Source organism: Botryllus schlosseri, chromosome 4 (genome assembly GCF_051294905.1).
Source record: "Botryllus schlosseri isolate E-star chromosome 4, Bs_hap1, whole genome shotgun sequence".
Classification (NCBI taxonomy): Eukaryota; Metazoa; Chordata; class Ascidiacea; order Stolidobranchia; family Styelidae; genus Botryllus; species Botryllus schlosseri.
The window spans coordinates 29,802,427-29,823,288 of NC_137239.1; the positions used below are offsets into that span (position 1 = coordinate 29,802,427).

Genomic DNA, 20,862 nt, shown 5'->3' on the forward strand with positions numbered 1-20,862 from the left:
TATCAGCTCGGCCAGACAGACCGATAGATTTATCGCACTACACGTGACGTGCATAACGCGGTGGTTTATTCAACCAGGGTGTCATTTGGAATGCTCAAGGGTTGCTCGACACGAGGCATTCCATGAGTCGATACTATCACTTTGTTTAGAGCAGCGTTTCTCAATTTTTACTAACCTGTCAGCGCTTGAAATTCCCGGACAACGATCTGATATAAATCGACATCATCTTCCGTCAAATGCCGCCTCATTTTGTCGCTTTATATTATCGTCTTTACTTTTCATCCAGTGTAGCCTACTTACTACATGCCTCGGCCCAGATGGGTGTCCGATTTCAGATACTACTCTGTCATTTCGATACCTTCTGCCTTTTCATTGTATGGCAATCCTGTGGCGCATTGATAGATTGAATTTTGAATAATATACGGAACTGGGCCTTGCGAACATTTACGCATTTACGTTAACCTGCCTTTGACGATCCGAAACTGTTCGGCTGTCACCAAAATCGACCGCATTACACATACGATACATTACTGTAAAAAACTGCTTCACAGCCACAAAACTGTAGTACGTACATTTGTACAAGTCGCAATTTCGCCCCAAAGCGTTCGAGAGACGCCTACGAAAAGACCGCAGCTGAGATTTTCACGAAGGCACAATTCGACACTATGTACCACCGTAGTATCGAGAGAACATCTTAGTATTCCGCGCTAAATCAGATTCTCAAGTTGATCACGAATCCAACTTTAAATCTGCTTATCAGTCTTCAAGATTACCAGACCCTAATTTAACATATCGACATCACCTACCGACACATGCCACATCAACCACTACTCATTTCATGTTATTCTTAATCACTTCTCATTCAGCGACCGCGCCTTTTGTTCACATGCCAAGCAAATTAGATTAGAATTACAGCTTCGAAGTTGTTTATCGCAAATTACAGTAATATTAGAATAGCTCGCGTTATTTCCAAATTAGAGAAGAATTATTGAATTCGCAGACTCGGATCAAGTACTGTAATGTAATATGTGTTTACACCAAGCTCGGCTCGATGTCCACTGATGCATTTACAGTAAACCAGAAGGATTAGATTAAAATTATCTAACTAGTCGGTCAATACTGATTCAAGTCGTTTCGACACCCTCCAGATGAAAACAACCACTGAAACGCTTGTCTACAGGATAAAAGTAATCCAAACACTCTGACTATTCTACCGAGAAGACACCAGACCTCTATCTACATCGAATCAACCGAATTTAATGCATTCGAAAACGATTCACAAACAGTCTCAACCCCACGGAGTCCTAACGAAATTCAACACAAACAGAATTCACAATCTGGATCGCCCAAACACCTTTCCAGGTCGAAACCGACCCGAAAGACGGGACTATATTTTTCCAGCACCATTTCCTCGAAATTCCGACTCAAATTTGCAGGTTAGGAAAGGGGAACGAAAGCGAAACTAGAAAATTACAATGTCGCTCGATAATCTCATGTTGTGACAAACAATCGGGGGGTGTGGGGGGGCCACCGTGTTACAAAACCATGAAAAGAAACTAGTTTGACAGGCAGCCGCACGAATTCGTCATGGGCAACAAGTGGTGGGGGTTCATTGTCTATTAAGGAATGGAGATACCAGCGCACTCTCCCCTGTGAGAGTCTACCGTCGAACCGAGACGAAAATAATTCCGCTCCGGAGCAGCATTCTCAAAACAAAGGCCGTACAAGATCACTATTTACACGATAATTAATAATATTCTACTATCTGCGACGAAATAGTCCAGTTTTTTTGTATTCAATCATATATGGGGGGAGATTGCAGTCCAAATAAAAGTGCAGAAATTTGGATCCTGTGATAACCGGTACAAACAGGACTCGCCCGGCCGCAATCTCACTTGCTCGTCATCATAGAAACAAATTCTAGAAACAAAAACAAACAATAACATCATGACGGCAACAAAAATAAACATAGTAACCAGGGATAGGCACAATCGAGTTGTCCGAGTGATTCTAATCTGCATCGAGTAATAGGCTTAGAGTCAAGAATCACTCAGTATTAATGATAAAGAAATTCGAAATACCTACCTTACAAGCAACCACAAAAATATAATGACAGTTCTACTACATCACATTTGAAGATAATTAACATATTTTTTTTTACCATACCTATTTCATTGCTCTTTTTGACAATGCTGTCGACCTTTTATGCGACCACAAAGACTACAATGTCAATTCTACGTCACATCAAAACTAATCTTGATTTTTCGATCATACCCCATTTCATTGCATTTCGTAACAATGATGCGGGCCGATCACTACTTCACAGATGTCATTTTCAGGGGTCGAAGTAGTTATCCACAATACTCAAGCAGAAGTAACACCATCAATTTCTACTTGAGTAGAAGTAGCAATTTACAAGTAAAAAACTATTCTAATCAGTTTTACATGAGAAACTGAAAACTGTCAAGTAGTAGTCATCACCACTTGAAATCTAATCGAGGTACTTCATTACCGACCATCCCCAGTCATTTCCACCAACATGTAGAGCTTTGTACTACATGATTTGACGTTTACGGCCATACACTGTGAAAAAAAATAGTACCAAAACCATAATTCTCATTGAATAATTACTCTTGGCGGTAAGATATTGTATCATATCAGTACCTGAAAAAGCATCTCTACTTCTTGACTCGAATCATTAGAATTAATACTCGAATCATACCCATCCCTATACGCGAGTACATACCTTCGTAATTAACCTGGCCGTCTCCGTCAATATCGGCTTCTCGGATCATTTCATCGACTTCTTCGTCCGTCAATTTCTCTCCCAAGTTGGTCATGACATGTCTCAACTCGGCCGCAGATATGAAACCATTGCCATCCTGATACAGGGTGAAAAACAAAGTTCGTACGCGAAATTCTTTTCACATCAATAGACAACTGTCTATTGAAGTTTGTGTATCAACATTCTTTGCTAGGCACTGACGATCACCACTGGCAAGTGTCAGCCAAAAATATCCAGTTCATTTCGATATGATTGTACTACTCAATTAATTTTCTACATCTGCTAGTTGCTGACGATTACCCCTGACAAGTGTCAGGTTCATTTCAATATGAATATATTATTCATTGGCATATTAAAGTTTGTGTATCAACATTATTCTTATGAATTCTCTTCTAGACACTAACGATTACCCCTGACGAGAGCCCGCCGAATATAATCGAGTTTATTTCAATGAACATTATGCAATTGTATAGGCCTTTTGAAGTTTGTATATTAACATAGTTCTTTTGAATCGTCTACTAGTTGCTGGCGAGTGCCAGCCAAAAATAAATATCCGGGTTTATTTCAATAAATATACTGTTCAATTGTATATTAAAGGTCCCAGAGTCTCTTCGAGACAATCGCTTGTAAAATTGCCGGCACACAAATTCAATTAGCGATAATAATCAATAACCGTGCAAGCCTACAAAAGTCATTAACAGGCCAGGGGGCAGCTAATACACGAGATCTTCCGTTAATACACCTGAACAGGCTTTTTCAGCATCAGAGCCCAATACTCCAAAGACTCGCGTCGCATTTTTTTCAGAAGGATAACCCCCCATGAATAATTTAGTCTACGCGAGCGACGGCTACAACCCCAAAAAACTTTCAGACCGCAAAAATACAAATCAACACACTTTTCGGACATATTAAGCGTGGACGCAACATATACTGAAACAAGGAAGTTACTGTTACATCACCAAACGCCAGCGTATCAAACCACAAATCTGGGTTTGTGAAATTAGTGACATATCACCTTAAACAAACATCATTTCCCTATCACCAAATGCAAACAAACCGACTTCACAAAGACATATAGCTTGATATCTGAAGGAGACTCTTGGGAGGTACGGAACTTCAATATACAATGAGTAATATATTCATATTGAAGTAAACTTGTACACTTTCGGCTGACACTCACCAAGGGTTATCGTCAGCGATTAGTAGAGAATTAAAAAGTACTTTGGTAATATACATTTGAATAGCATTTTCATATTGAAATGAACCCGAATATTTGAGCAATTGTCAGCACCTAGCAGAAAATTCAATCATATATCAACAATCAACAGCTTGATATCAACGGAAAGAAGTATTGTAACTGTTAAAAAACCAAGTAGCATTCTAGTTCCAGACAGCACTATATAGAGCTACGGTGAAAGCCAAAATGAATTTAGAAATTATAATGAATTCCCTGCGATACTACAATCATGAATAATTCAAAACGCGGAACAGCACTCTCGTTCTGATCGATGAAACACGAAAAGTGGCTTGCGGTCTCTACACAGCCATGATAGTTTTAGTCACATTTTGCCATCCACAAATGTCCACAAGGAAGATTTCAACGCAACACATATCATTGACCCGCGGCGACCACACCCAGATATCCAACATACCTTATCGAAAACCCTGAAAGCTTCTCTGATCTCTTCCTCGCTGTCGGTATCTTTCATTTTTCTGGCCATCATTGTGAGGAATTCCGGGAAATCGATGGTACCATTTCCATCAGCATCGACTTCATTGATCATATCCTGAAAAAGCATCATTTTCAACACCAACAAGAATTTATTGCTTTGAATGTAAAGGCATAATTCACATTTTCAACCCCCTGCAGACATGGATAACTAGTTACACTAATTACAACAAAATGATGATATTTGGTGATATTTTAGGCCAATTTGCAATATTGAATCGTTTTGCGTAGAAACATTCTTTTTATTCTTTAATACTGTTGTTTTTGTATTATTTCAACCTACAATAGTTCGGAGATGTTACAACCAGATTTAGACAATTAGAAAATTCTAGTTGCACTTGTCTAATTTGAGCGAAATGCCGGTGACCTCATCCCAATCTAATTTGATGTTGTCCTGAAAATTCTACATGAGAACTGTATCATACAAAACGAGCCAAGCTCGGTGTGAAGACATTTGCCAGCCTCGTGCTTATGAGAATGGAGTCTGGTTTCATAATGATTTTTGTTGCATTTCTTTCTAATTGGGAATCAAATTTCATTCCCAAGTTTTCGGGAATTCAGTAATTCTAATTTTAATCTTAATTTGCAACAGATGAAAATTTTCTAGTTGCCCAATTTTGCTTGACATGGGACTACAGCCTAACCGAAATACAGCTCCAACTGAAACAAAACCCTTTCAACACACTGTACCTGAAGTTCGGCTTCTGTCGGGTTCTGTCCCAGTGATCGCATCACAGTTCCCAATTCCTTGGTCGTGATGGTGCCATCGCCGTCCTTGTCGAAAAGAGAGAAAGCCTCTTTGAATTCTGCAAAGAAACTTACTTTAAACAAATAGTTTAGGCTCACAACATCACTATCGCTGACAGCTGTGTCGTAGCTCTCGACTTCGCAGATTTGCCAGCCATTAACGGAATCCATTATCAGTTATCTCAATGCCACTAAGTGTGACTAGAGCAGTAGTTAATTTGTATATCAGATTGACAACCCTAAAACAGCACTAGAGTACAAAACCACTGACATTCGGGCATATCCTAGATTGGTGTGGCTACAAAATGGAAATTGAGAAGTGCGTGTTGAGCAAACCAAGTTCAATTTTGAAAGATCAAACAGACAAAACAAGAGCTATTCCATTGTCTCGCATTTCCCGTCCTTATTATACCAGGCACTGATCTTGGCATGCATTTTTTCTGATGTATACATAAGATGCAGATAATTATTAGCATTGCTACAGGCTTATCAATCATGGCTGGACAAAGAAATAGAACCAATTAAAATTCAACACTAGAACTTATCAATTCCGGGACAATATGAATATAACATCGCAGTACTATTACTGGAGCCTTGGCAAAAAGCGTTCTGAAGCGTTTGCCAAATTGCTTTTACCAATCAATCTCCTAGTCAATTCTTTAATCTTACACAAAACTCTTTTATAACAAATGGATTGGTATTTCAATCAAGCGCAGAAATAATTGCTTAGTATTCAACGTTTTCATTGAAAGCTACCGACGTGAGACTTAACACCAATTGACAGCCATTTTAACGACACACCTAGTTATAGCACACCTGTGGAAATCGTCGTGTACTAATTGATATTCCAGTTATTAAAATGGTCTGATCAAAATCACACAATTTGTTTGATGATTATGTTGAGACGTTTTCAAGTTTCGAGGACTGAATGGAAATATTAATTTCCGAAACCAGCACTTGCCTGCGATTTGTTCTTCAGTAAGTTGATCTGCCTGTTAAAAGAAAAAACTGTTTGAGAATAAATTACCACTAAAATAAAGTTGAACATTGGCTATGAAGAACATGCAAAACTCATCACATGAACTCTAGAAAATTACTGTATATGAATGCACAACACAGAAAGAACTTACCATTTTATTGGATTCTTGTTAAGGTCTGTTGTAGGTAAGTTACAAGACTAATGCGACAGTTAAAATCTAAGCTGAAAGTATAAGAATTGGTTTGAAAATCGCATTCATTCAAATCAAAACGAGTCCACATTCGCAAACCACGACTATGTGGCATAAAATTTAAGAAGGCAATATGTCAGGCTTCAACTACTGAAATCGATGACAGTGGACGAGTGGTCGCACCGAACTAAAAAATATAATCAAGGCAGTTTGTGATAGCAGATGAAAGGTATTATTGGACGTCTATCTATTGGCAGTTGCATGAGAATTTGATTTCACGATACTAGTATACCTCTCAAGTAATTTACAGTTTAATTTGAGACCAGATGAAACATCTACCTGGCAAACCAGCACACCACTCACTGACCATGACAGTATTTGATTATAGCAATTCTAAAATCCGAACTTGAATGATAAGCTGTACCACAAGTGTATTGATATACTACATTATATTCCCTGACAGTACTGAATACTATTACAAAAACAAGTTAGCACTGTACTGCACATTAACTCCTTTTCCGCTACTCAATTCCTTCACACCAATCAACTTGAAACGCAGCAACACTTTTCAATCGCCGTACCGTCACGAAAACACGGTCTGCGCGTGTAATCACGCGGATTCAACGCCGTATTTGGTAAAATGCAGCAAAGAATTGATAAAACGCAGGTGTAACGGGATAGGCTACCTAACCAACACGAACACTCGTACGCCCTTGGCTACGGTCTGTTACTATGGCGCAGCCAACGGTTCTGCGAGACGATCTGGGCGTCGGCAAAGGAAAAACGCTACTCCCTTATCATAATGAATTAGTAGTGACGCCATTCTGGATTTACGCACACACTGACCAAGTTTCAATTCGCCACAGTGACCTATTCGTGCGAAATAGACGATATACGATACCCAATAGCGATTCGTAACGTAATGCCTGGTAAAAATAGTGCTGATAAATCAAAATCTTAAAGCCGGCGGATTTTGTACGATTAGTCTAGCTAAATGTGCTCCGTTTTAGTCCAGACGTCGTACGCATCATAATCTAGTAACCAGCAGTACCATACAGCACAAAATTACTGAAATCTGGCGTGAAACACGATGCAAAACCACGAATCTGCCGAAAAAATATCAGTCGCCATTGCTGAGGGTCAAAGCAGTCGCCAAAACCGAGCGAGCAAAGCAGGGCGAGGCATCCGCCGCGCGATTGGTCGGTTCGAGTCACGTGGGCGGAAGATCGCCGGTGACGTAACACAGAAGCGCGTTTTTCCCCTGAGATTGTCGACTCTCTTGTTTAACATCAGTTGAGTTTTGGGCTGTTGGGTTATGGACAGGCGTTCGGCTGTTACCGTCGCTTTATAACCTCGAATCTATTGCAATTGAAGTGGAATTTTATCAAAGATAACCTAACACGCTCAGTACATTACTGGTTACGATTATATGTATGAAAAATCAACGTTACCGGTGACCGGCCGGCCTGTAAGTCGTTTACCATAATTCCGAACGGCACGAATATTCATGTTCAATAGTATATACATTTCTGCTATTCAACTGTACATTGAAGTTTTGTACGTCCAAGAACCTCTTCAAATAGTATGTTGATATTGAAACAAGCCCGAATAGCTGAGGCTGTCACTCTGTGACAATTGAAAATGACATTGCATATCGTAAATTGTATCACCGAATGCAGATATATTATTCAATCGGAAATGAAGTTATGTACCTTAATTGTCTATAAACGTAATCATATTGAAAATCGGCTACGAGCCATACAACTGCACATAGCCCGTTAATGGCGAACCGAGTCCTGGACAGTGGACACAATGATTCGAGTTTTAGTGCAGCGCAAGGATACGTGAGTTCGTGGAAACGACATTCGCGGTCAGTATTACGAAATATGTATCGCCAAGAAACACAAACTTTGAACAGACTCTTGGAGGTGCAATTGGTATAATTAAAATATATATTCATATCAACCAGAATATTATCGGCGAACACATTGAGCCAAAATTGATACTGATGCGTGCTTGAAACTCGAAAGTCGCAGCCTAAGCCGCGTAGTCGGCAATGATGTTCCAACTTCTGCTGCATCAAGTCAAGACCCTGTATGGCTTCAAAGAACGCAATTCAGACCTTTGTAGTCAATCTCCCTTACCTCGCCATGACAGGTATGTTCTAGTCGAAATTGCGCAGGCTGTGCTACTTTTGTGAGCTTTGAGAACACAATACTCATTACTCACGCCAAAACTACCGCCGTAGAAAGATGAGGGTCAAGTCAACAGCAGATCCAAGGGCTACAGCAAATGCACTCGACAAAAGACGGCTCATTCCTTCACTCAATGCAATCTCTCTACTGATCATCAGGGCAACATGCAATAAGAACAGCCTAGTATAGCCGCGTAATCCGCATATAGCTCGCCCTGCAGCATATGGCGTTATGGATTTCCGATAAATGCATAATCTTGATGCGCGCACCCCGAAGTAATACGCCATGCCCACTCGGCCCGATGAGACTTATGAAATATTCAGGCCCAAAGCGACACTCTCTTGTTGATGAAACGCTCGGAATGGGGCAATAATCTTGAGCTTATGACGCACAGTTGATCCATCCTACGCAAGGCTCGAGTAGTGAGACATGGTTGTTTCGAGTAGTGAAATGATACGCTTCTTGCCACCAATAGTAAATATATCAACGAAAATTATTGTTTCAACAGTATTTTCCACTCTGAAAGCCTTGAAACCTACATTGGTCGTATCGCACATTACGAAGCGTGCAGTACAAAGCTATGCACGTTAGTGGAAATGACATATATGTCCGTGCTATGAATTAGGCATGGTCAAAATAGCACCAAATTATCTCTATTGTGATGTAGAACTGGCGTTATCTTCTTCGTGGTAGCTTAAAACGTACAATTTGAACTTTCCAGAAAATGCGTAATGTCATGACGTCAAAATCAGTGATACTTGACATGACCCGAAGTCTAAATACTCGTTTCAGAATCGAATCACTCAAGTCACTCGATTTTGTTCAGCCCAAGGAGATGTCCAATATTGAAGTCCCTCGCCTTTAAGCATAGACTGGCAAACCTCAACCTGAATAGTGTAGCCTCACTTTGCAGGCTTACCCGACTTCGTTTTGCGCCATTGTGGCCGGGAGAGCAGAGTCGTGCTTCATATAGTCACGCAATTATTGATCGGAGTGGTTTCAATATTTCATAAGTCGCGTAGATCACATCTATTGATCACAGTGCGAGAAGCCTTTCAAAGATAATGAAAAGTCGCCTCTGAGAATGATCTTTGCGGACACTTCTCAGATTATACTCGAACCGATCCGGAAGTGAAAACTCAAAAACTCCACGCTAAATCACAATCAGGGCTCCTTTTTACGAAACAAGACAAGAAGAAGAATCGATATCCACTAGACGCCCTTCTCCTAGGCTCAATTACTTCATTATTCAGATCACATATCGACCGGCGGATATTGAAAGAAACTTCGAGGCTCGAATATAGAAGCCTGCACTGCGCTGAACCTCTCCGGCAAATTCTTGATCCGCAATTTATCAGATTTCACGCGCCGATGACACGGGCCTATCTCATCACAATATCGACCGCGAATCGATGGCAATCGAAGACCGTAATAAGGCGCGTATGGCGACGGAGCTTCTAGTTTTGGGGCAAGACGCCTGCTAGTTTACATGGGTTGATAGACAACGTTCTTTCGAATTATCGACTAGTTGCTGACGATTACCCCTGACAGTCAGCGGAAAATATATTTCAAAACGAATATGTTCAAGGGCTGAAATGCCGATCAAAAAATGACGAGACGACGATGCTATTTTTCCGAGCAGTGCCGAGGCATTCTAATCAATCGGGTTCACATTTAAAATCAATCAGTCTAGTAATGACATCAATATCTTCAATAATAAGTAGTCAGTCTGAATATTTAGTGAGGTGGTTCTTAACCTTAAATAACCTGGCGAACCCCAGATCTAATCTGGTCACGATTACACATCTAATACAATACTAGAGCTTCATAGCGGTACACAACTTTAATGTACAATTGAAAAATATATTTTAATGAACATGAATATTTTTGGCTGACACTCGTCAGGGATAATCGTTAGCAACTAGTAGAGAATTGGAAACAACTTCGTATATCAACAATCCTATCAACAAATATGACGTCACTGACATGAAATTCACTGGTCAAAAAGATGAAACAAATATATTTAGGCAAGACATCTGAGAGCCGTTTCTGGGGTTTTTGAGGTTGCTGATTAGGAATATCACATTAGTTTTGTCAGATTGGCTCTTTGTCAGAAGATATTTATACCCCAAAAAAGCCCAAAATTACTGTATTTACCCTTAAATATTTCACTTGGTAGGAAGAAAATCGTAGTTTTTTCTAATTTTATACTTTGCATAAATAGCTAATTGACTATGAAGAACTTTAATATCATTCTCAGTCATTCTATTAATATTAACATGACATGATGCCATATTATTTGTTTGTCAAAAAAACAGTTTGTCAAGCCTAAAAATTGTAGGCCTACTTTTGCACAGTGGAAATACATATTCTCCTGTATCAATTGGTCATTCTACCAAGATTAAAGAGGAGTATAAAGCTGTAAAATTTGTCCTTGAAAGGCTTAACTACAATACTCATATACGTCTCATTTCATTTGACTGGTAAATGGATAATTTTCCGCTGATTCAACAAAGTGGGTAAACTGGGTATACCTAGTAGCCCTATCAAACGAGAAGCTTAAATCTGGTATTTGGTGTATTCAAATACCGATGAAAGATTCCCATTTCACATTAGGAAGGAGTTCACTGCATGTAATTTCTCCTAAGACATAGTAAATAAACTTTTTAGATGATCACAAAGCACCCAACTCCAAACAGCTGGTCTGAAAATCCGTATCTGCATATCGAAAACTTGAGCACAAACATGAGCATAAAAGTTCACTTCCTGTTCAGTCATCTTGATATATTTCCTGATCATCTTGTTGATTAGCAAGGGAGAGGTTCTACCAAGACATCAGAACAACAAAAGAAAGATATCAGGGAAGATGATATGAGCAATTGAACATATTATGTCAAACCATTGCCGAAACCTTTCGATAAACTGCACTAAACAGCTTACAGGTGAAAATCGTATGTGATTATGTGATTTAAAATATATCAATGATATGACATTTCAACATATTATTTCAAATTTGCAATAGGTGGTTTACGTAAAACTGATTGAATTAATGCCACGATATTTGAGTATCTAGGTAAATACTTATGTACATGACTGGAGTTTATTTATGTAGGCCTACATGATATCCGTGAAAGTCTGTGAAAGTCTGTAACTATGATAAATCTATTACCCCTAAATATAGTGCTATTGCTCTATTTTGATTTAAAAGAGTCTTTTGTGTGTAAAATAACGAGTAGATTGAATTTCTAAACTTTATAGTACGACTGAGCCGATTTTTTATCTAGTCATTACCGCGAAAATGGGAGATTTTGGTCAAAATAGCCCCAAGGGTTATCGCCACAACAAGAGCCAATTTGAAAAAACTAAGGTCATATTCGGAATTAGTGCCCTTCAGAACCCCCAAAACCACTCTTACTTTGTCTGCCTAAAAATATGTGTTGACCAGTGATTTCAATAAACGCATTACAATAAAATACACGTGCACAAAATGAGATGTACATCAACAACTGTTAAAAGAAAAAATCCAATAAAACATAATTTTCACACAAAAAAACTACTAAGCCTGCAGTGAATATTTACTGCAAACCAGTGTGACTAGTGCTGTATGAGTTGCTGTATGTTGTATGAGTGCTGTATGAGTCTTGACCTCAGCCGAACCCCTGAGACTAGCTCTGAAGCGAACCCCAGGGGTATGTTTGTACCACGATTCGAAACGCTGGCTAATTGCCAGTGATTGGTTATCATAACCGTAGGTACGGTATTGGATAATAATGCGAGCTGGAATATTCCTGTTAGCATTGTACCAAATTTGAATGATGTATCATATCTTGGTATTGACAACCCTTGCTACTTTATTTGGGCTCAAACTAAATCCGAATCTCCTTGCAAAGATTATAACATGGTTCTGATAACACTAATTGAATGAAAACCTCAATCCTTCAAACAGCAACTACTTGAGCTTTTGTAATTCAACAATTTTCACAAGACACTGATTTAATTTAACCTTGCTTTATAAAATCAGTCGATTAGTAATGATGTCAATATCGGCAATCGAAATGTTTAGTGGAAGCCATCAGTTATGGTACTATTGGAAAATAATGTGAACTGAAATATTTCTGGCCGAAATTGTACCAAATTTGAATATCACATCTGTCAACCTTATTTAATATATAACTGACTAATATATTCATATTGAAATAGATCCAAATATTTTGGCGGTGATCGTGATACGATTGTTGATATACAATGTTCTTCCAAATTTTTGCTAGTTGCTGACGGTTACCCCAGGCGAGTGTCAGCTGGAAATATTGGGGTTCATTTCAATAGGAATATACCATTCAACTGCATATCGAGGTTTTGTACCTTCAAAAGCTAATCAATCCGAACCACCTTGCAAAGAACACATTATGATGGTTGTAATCACATAGATAGTTTTTATAAACCTAATTCAATGACAACCTGAATTCTCCTAAATATCAACTAATTGGGTTTTTGTTGTAATTCGACAATTTTCAAAAGACATGAACCTACTTTATTTAACCTTTCTATATAAATTCAGTCAAGCACAACCACCCAGTTAACGGTTGTACATTACCACGGAAACATTTTTTGAACTATATTTGTTTGTCAAGGAGCGGCGGCTTAATATTCAACTCGGCTCAAACACAATGAGCTGAGTAAATAAGTTTGGGTACATTTCAACGGATGCTATCACGTGGCCGTAAAGAATATTCTAGAAGAGATCTCGTTGACTTCCACGAATAGCCAAGACAATTCATTGAATAAATAAAGTGTCAAAATCAGTTCCGTCGTAAATCATTATAGTGTAGAGTAGCACTATACAGTGTTTGTTTATCTGTACTTTGGTGCGAACCTGATTATTGGATTTTTGAGCTCATAAATACTGATAAAAACATAACTAGCACCTTCACCTGATATATTTAACCGATATTCGAAAGATTAAATCAGATCTCAAAAGCTTCAGAACATTGAACAGATGCGAGTACAGCCCTCGCTAAGCTTGGACACGAAATAAACTAGAAAGGCTGCATCTGAACGCCTGCATGCAGAACTCATCAAGTAATGAAGTACTTTCTCATGGTACCAAAGTATATTTTGCCTACTCGCACTAATTAGTCAAGTGGTTAGCATTTTTGACTGCCAACTAAATTTGCAGTTTTTAGACAAAACTAGGCCTACAATACATACTTTGAAATTGCTACTTCTACTCCTATTTCAGTATGAGCCATGACTATTTTGACAAGCTCTGCCTGTAAACTGATCAATATTCCCTTTCGCAAATGATAGTTCTCCGACTCCCTACTACCATGTTGTGATGTCACGAAAATTGCAGATAATTTTTTCTCAATCACCAATACGACCAATATTTCTTTAGGGTGATATTATCGGCGAACCAATAAACGGTCCGACTCTAATTATAACCGATCTGCAATCGCTGAATGAAGAATCCAGAGGCCACTCAACTACCGAAAAAACAAGTCACAACATGGCACGATTTTCTGATGACTCGACTTGACCCGACTCATTTTCTCAAAATACGGAAATGACTTGACTCGTGTCAATCTGTGTATTGACTCGACTTAAACTCGACTCATTGCGCATGACTCGAACCAAGTCATATGACTCGAGACTTGGACGGCCAAGACTGACATTTAATTGTAATTTTGAAGATCAGTAAAGTAACCACACTATTGGGATTTAGTCTATTGGTACTGGTACTTGAAAATGCGACCAGAAACATCTAAAAGTGAGGAAAATCAGTATATTAAAAATGCGAACCATTCGATATCCCCAAACAAACAGAGATATAATGAGTGAGTTTAAGAAGACTTCAACTGAAAACTGTGCAGTCAACACAATGACTTGGACTCGAGTCATATTATCATCACTCGTACTCGACCCTCTGCTCGATGACTTGGACTCGGACTTGATTCGGTGGTGAATTGAAAATGACTCGACTTCGAGTCAAAACTATTAAGAGAGATTGACTTGTGACTCGGAGCCTTGTGACTTGGTTACAACCCTGCAGCCTAGTACTAGGGAAGTATAATTTGCGTCTGCTAGACCAAAATATATTGATCTATTTCTGATAGCTTGCAAGCAGAGTTGCTACTCAAGTATAAATATCATCGTAAATTTCTACTCAAGTACAAGTAGAAGTAAAGATTTTCAAGTGGTAATAAATCATTGTTTTAGGCTAGTTTTGGCTAAAAAGGTCATGATCAGCATTCATCATATCTTTTTTCTGATCGCCAAAAATTTTGGGACTAGTTCGATACACACACCGTCATTCACGCCAGATTAATATTGGGGGTTACGAATACGACAATATTCACGGAATCGCTGTCTGTGGCATGTGCATTGCGCAATCACGCAAAAAGTCACAAGCTTCCGAGTTACAAGTCAATCTTACTTTCGTAGTTTTGACCCAATACACAAAGTGACTCAAGGCGAGTCTAGTTATTTCCGATAACTATAACAAAATGGCTCAAGGGTCAGATCATGTCAGGTGATCCAGAAAAATTTCAAAATGTACCTCCACCATCTCAGATTGTCATAAAAATTGGTATGGTTAGAAAACTTTTACTTCTGCTTTCAAAAAAATAAATTCTATCGAAATCGGATGAGTAGAACCGAAGATATGGCCGTTTAAAAATTGCTGTTTTTGTGATCACTTAAGCGGAAAAAATGTCAAAAATTTATACATGTAATTTGAATTTGCTACAATTCGTTTAAATTAGGGTTGTTGAAGGTAACACTTTCACACTTGTTCATTTATGTCCTGCTTGACACTTTTTCGCCTTCTTTGACACCTGGGGTTGCATAGTTTGACCTTTAACCTCGCTTCTTTGTTCATGTATTTGAAAATCACTCATGCGTGACTTCATTTTCGATTGCAAATATCTCTTGGTGACCAGGTGATGTCATCAAGTGTAAGGTATCATTGGAAAGCTCTTGACAAGAGCTTTTAAAAACAAAAATAACATTAGTCACTTTTGAATCGTAACATACCATTAGAGCGCCATGACGCTAACTTGCAAATTTATTCAAAATCCTTCACCTTTTTAACAAGAGCAAACTCTGTGAAGCAACTCATTCCACCTTAATTCTATATACAGTACCGTGCCAAGTGTTCTATACATAAGGTAGTCAGTATAACTCAAACAGATAATTGCTGACATAAATTATGCTGACAATAATTTGAGATATTTTTGAAAATTTGAAAAAATTTTGCTACACAGTTTGAGATGACCACACAATACTTCCAAAACACATCAGAATTCACAACTGACACGATAAGATGCGATGTTTTATGTACTCTATACAATACATTCGGCAACGATCAGCACTAAACAATGAAAGGAACAATGACAATCAAAATCAACATCAAGGTCCTGCGGGTTCTTTAGTTTTCATACTATTAGATAATAACTATTCGCTCATATCAGATATCTATTTATCTTTGATGATATTTCTTCCAAACTTGTATGACTTTCAGTGCTGATTCCTTTGTCAGTTGGTATTGTCCCCGATTATTAAATAAACAAGGAACGTCAACTGTGCACAAAATGTGCTGGAACAGTGTCCAGCAAGAATCTTTATTTTGAGGCCAGTGAAAAAACTCTGATGGGCCTCTGATGGGTGCTTGAATTCAACTAAGGCATCGTTGTTTGGCTTGTCAATTTCTGTGACCATGCCAATGTAGCCTACCAGTTTTCATCATAAACGCAGCATACAAATTTGTTTTTGATAATTTCAGTTTGAAGTACATGTTCTTGGTTTGAGTCTTCAACTAATTCAGCTTCCAATACATACTGTTTGTCATGGCTGACACGTTTTGCTCCCAGTTTGGTTGATGACAATGGCCTAAAATGATGGAATGCCCGAGTACCTTTGACTGTGGCAGCGAGCCGAAATCGATGTTCCAAAAAAGCTTTCGTAGCATCCAATTCGTCTTTGAGCAAATTAATAAATTTTATTTTTTGGAGATTTTTCACGCAATAGGACATCATTTCTTCCACGTTCAAAATCTGACCATTCAGTGGGCGTCTCAGACTTTCCATTGCTGTAGCTCGTTTTGCAGTGCCACCAATGCCATCACATGGCGATTTACCATGGCTCGTGGAAAAAAAGGACCACGCAGCATCCACTTTGAAGTCAGCTTTGTGCTTGCACAAATTGTAAAATGATTTTCTGTTTTTGTACTGGGCAGCGCAACCATCGCTAAAATATTCCACATTGTCCAAGTTGTGAATTGTACTTTTGAGAATTTCAATTGTTTTTTGCTGAATCAGATACACCATTACTGCATCGTGCAACAACTCTTCCAATAAAAAGCATAGATTTAAATACAAAATATCGTTGCTTGCAGACTTGTAGTAGCAAACTACCGGGTGCACAGTGCAGCATTGGTGAGTCCAATGATAGCCTACCCTTGCGCTTTATCTTGAATGTGGAAAGAATAATTTTCCGCAAAATCCATTAATACAAGAGCTGTTTGCTGATCTATATCTTGTTTTCGTTTTTTCAAATATAAAGACTGTGAATGCGAAATGTGCTGATGTGGTGCTAAATCTTCAAGCTTTTTTAATATCAACTAGGGTTGGATTATCCGGATAACGGTTACCCGGTTAACCGCAGGTTTTTTTATTATCCGATATCCGGATATAAATCTGCCGGTTAACCGGATAAAATAGCATCGGTAATAATACGTTTTACACTTTTAGGAAGCTTCAATAAGTCGTATTATCAGTGTTGCGCTCGGCCACTTAGCGAGAACCGTGTCGCCAATTAGCGAGATACGTCAATGCAGTGTGTAACGCGACGCAATCTCCCGCTGTGAAGATCGCCAAATTAGGTCATTGATTGCCGCGAACTCGGCTATCGTTGCTGGCCTGATTTTTCGAGTCTTCAACAAGCCTATAGTTCCGCTGGCAGAATCACATCTGCAATAGGCTCTGTGGACTTTATACCATCACTGGCCTACATAATCACACCTGCATTGGCTTGGTGCTCACGATATCATCGCTGGCCTACACAATCGCATCTGCAATAGGCATGGTACAAACGATATCATATCATCGCTGGCGTAACCATCGAGTCTCGGGCCTGGCATGCGTTGGTTCCTATCTCTTGGTGACTTGGAGACAATATGCCGGTAAGACTATTATGATCAGCGATTTTGATTAATGAGTGACATCGCGAAACTTAATGACATCGAATGTTCGCATTTCGCAAACATGTTCGTGCGTGCAAGCGTAATTAATTTCCACTGATACTAAATTCGAAAAAAAATCGAAACCCCCTCGTTTTATTTAAAACACTCCCCCCCCCCCTTATTTTTCGGCTGGCTACGGGCCTGATCATGTGAATTTCCCATGGAGGAATTAGAGCGAGCCATCATGTCGGCCTCAATTCCAGTATCAACTACTCGTCCTTCCAGCTCTGGACACCTAAACAGAAGAATGGGCGAAAAGGAAGCGCTGCTTACTATCTTCAGCCCATTTTGTGGAAGCAGAAAGGGCATTTAATACGTGTGGACTCATTGTTACAAAACTCCAGTCCCGGCTACAGGATGCCACTATTGATGCAGCGTACTTTATAAGGAGGGAGTTGCAGAAGTAGTGAACATCAAATTTTCTCGTATTCGCTCGTACTGCGCGTGTACGTATAAATCTACAATAACACTGCTTAATGATTTTGCGATCCATTTTTCATGCAGACCTCGTGAAATCGATTATCTCACTTAGCATTCATTATCCGGTTAACCGGTTAGCTAAATTCCAAATATCCGGATATATCCGTTATCCGGATAGGGAAAATTATTGCTATCCAAACTAACCCTAATATCAACTGAATAAATTCAGGTATGGTTAAGGTTTGAGTTATTAGATCAGTTTGGCCAACTGACACCCACTGTTTGAACGAAATAAGTTCATCCACATCCTCAAATTTAATACCGTACAACCTGTTATGAAAGTAAAATTGTAATAATATTTTGAAATCAACAATTTTTCCAACATTATTTTACAGCAAATTTTTTCCAATGTGATGATAAGAAGTTACTAATTTTATTATTGATTTTAAAAGTCCTTTTAAAGAGCTTTCCAATGATACCTTACACTTGATGATATCACCTAGTCACCAAGAGATATCTGCAATTGAAAATGAAGTCACGCGTGAGTGATTTTCAAAGACATGAACAAAATCACGAGGTTAAAGGTCAGACTATGCAACTCCAAGTGTCGAAGAAATCGAAAAAGTATCAAGCAGGATATAAATGAACAAGTGTGTAAGTCTCACTCTCAACAACCCTAATTTGACCGAAATATAGCAAATATAAACTACATGTAGAAATTTCTGATATTTTTTCCGCTTGAGCGATCCCAAAAATAGCAAATTTTGGACGGTCATATCTTCGGCTTAAGATGACCTTTTTTGATGAAATTTGGTTTTCTGAAATCAGAAAACACAGCTCTGTAAGCATGCCCATTTTCATGACAATCCAAGATGGTGGAAATATGGCCTGGATCACCTGACATGATCTGACCCTCAAGTCAAGTCGAGTCATCAAAAAATTACGAATCGAGTCATTACAACCCTGTAGCTGACAAATGGAAAAAGCAGTCAGACAGATGCATTGGTCACTACTCACCACAAATTCTATATTGTTGCTAATCTATTGTTTACATTGATTTTGGCTAGTCGACAAGTTTCTGCGACTTTACGGCCACCTATTACAGCTACATTTTCTAGTTATAGTCATAGTTCACGCAGTAATGATGACCATTTAAGTAAGGTTTATATCATATTTACATCAATTTTAATAGTATTATTAGACATGGTTTGGTTGGTGATTGATTGATTGAATAATATATTCATATTGAAATAATCCCGAACATTTTCAGCAGACACTCATCAGGTGTAATCATTACTAACTTTGTAACTTAAATCGTTATGCCATCCTTTTATTTCTATAGCAGTACGGTATATCTACTAGCTTCACCACTGAAGTCTTGTTAAGATCCGTGGGATTTGTTTCAAGTTGAAAATCTCAAAACAACAGACAATTCAGGCCACAAGAAGGAACAGTTCCATTGCGAAGTTCAGAGACATCTGAGAGCCTGAGAGGCAGTCAGTCAGTCAGGTTTATTAATATTTTCATCGTTTCAAAACATCACAAGACTGCGAGGCAACTCAACTCAAGGCAACTCAACATTAACACAACAGCTTGGGATTTATTCACAAATCAAATGCAACAAACCAGGGAAAATATCAGTTCCAACTACAGTGTAACTATAAATAGTGCAACCCAAATGTTATGCCTTGTAACTCAGAACGAGTTACTTGATAGTATCAACAACGTTAGATTTATCGACGTACAAGTACACTCACTCCCTCTCTTTCCTCTTGGAAGGACGAGGCGCTCCACGAAGACTGAAATTGCATCTAGAAGAAACCACAACTTTCAAGTTCAACATCTCGCTGACGACGCACAAAACTAAGTTGTCAACTACTATCATTATACACATTCCGTAACCAATCGAGTATCGCAGAATTAAGCCCCAGTTGAGCAGTTCCGCCAATGCAAAGTTCGCAAAAGTGGAGCGCAGAAGAAAACGTTCCGGATTCAATCCGAATATCGTCAAACAGATCGACAGGGTTGGTGACTTGGTGTTTATATAGCTCAGTGGTTGGTGCTCGTATATCCGACTGAGCTATATCCAATATCCATATTTCAATCATAACCTTTACAGAGGGTAGATTCCAAATGGTTCAATTATTTCAATGGTTCGATTAACTACATTGTGTGGTGTTATGGTATGGTATGGTGTATCCTTGGATCCGAATCTGATCCGGTGTCGAGAATTTATCAATTTCAAAACCCAAAAATATATTAAACGTAGTTACGGGTTAGATTTTTTAGACTGCTTATATATACAAAGTTCTTTTGAATTATCTACTCGTTGCTGATGATTATGGCTGACGAGTAACCTACGACAATATTCGTGTTTATTTCGATATACTACGAACATGAACATTACTATAGCATAGGGTTGCCATACGTCCGGAATTTCCCGGACATGTCCGGAATTTCACTGTTCAAACTAGCGTCCGGGAGGAATTTCTAAAATATGCCCAATGTCCGGAATTTTGAAGACTTGTCGTAGACTCATAATTTCTTTCGTAAATCAACCTAAAAACAACATTTTTGGG

General features: G+C 38.7%; 1 protein-coding gene and 2 long non-coding RNA genes across 3 annotated transcripts; 1 reads left to right on the forward strand and 2 right to left on the reverse strand.

Moving 5' to 3' along the window:
* Positions 1-1,237: 1,237 nt before the first annotated feature.
* Positions 1,238-6,520, reverse strand: LOC145437786 (calmodulin). Its single transcript, XM_080315088.1, has 6 exons — positions 6,392-6,520; positions 6,223-6,253; positions 5,205-5,320; positions 4,438-4,572; positions 2,747-2,882; positions 1,238-1,920 (listed from the first exon to the last, which is right to left on the reverse strand). The coding sequence occupies exons 1-6, from the start codon at positions 6,392-6,394 to the stop codon at positions 1,892-1,894; spliced, it is 450 nt and encodes a 149-aa protein (XP_080171214.1). The 5' UTR covers positions 6,395-6,520; the 3' UTR covers positions 1,238-1,891.
* A 1,644-nt stretch (positions 6,521-8,164) lies between these two features.
* On the forward strand, positions 8,165-10,212 carry LOC145437789 (uncharacterized). Its single transcript, XR_013914737.1, has 2 exons — positions 8,165-8,587; positions 9,879-10,212. It is a non-coding gene; the product is annotated as an uncharacterized LOC145437789 (long non-coding RNA).
* Positions 8,353-20,489, reverse strand: LOC145437790 (uncharacterized). The gene is made up of 2 exons (XR_013914738.1): positions 13,012-20,489; positions 8,353-12,503 (listed from the first exon to the last, which is right to left on the reverse strand). It is a non-coding gene; the product is annotated as an uncharacterized LOC145437790 (long non-coding RNA).
* Between the last annotated feature and the right edge of the window lie 373 nt (positions 20,490-20,862).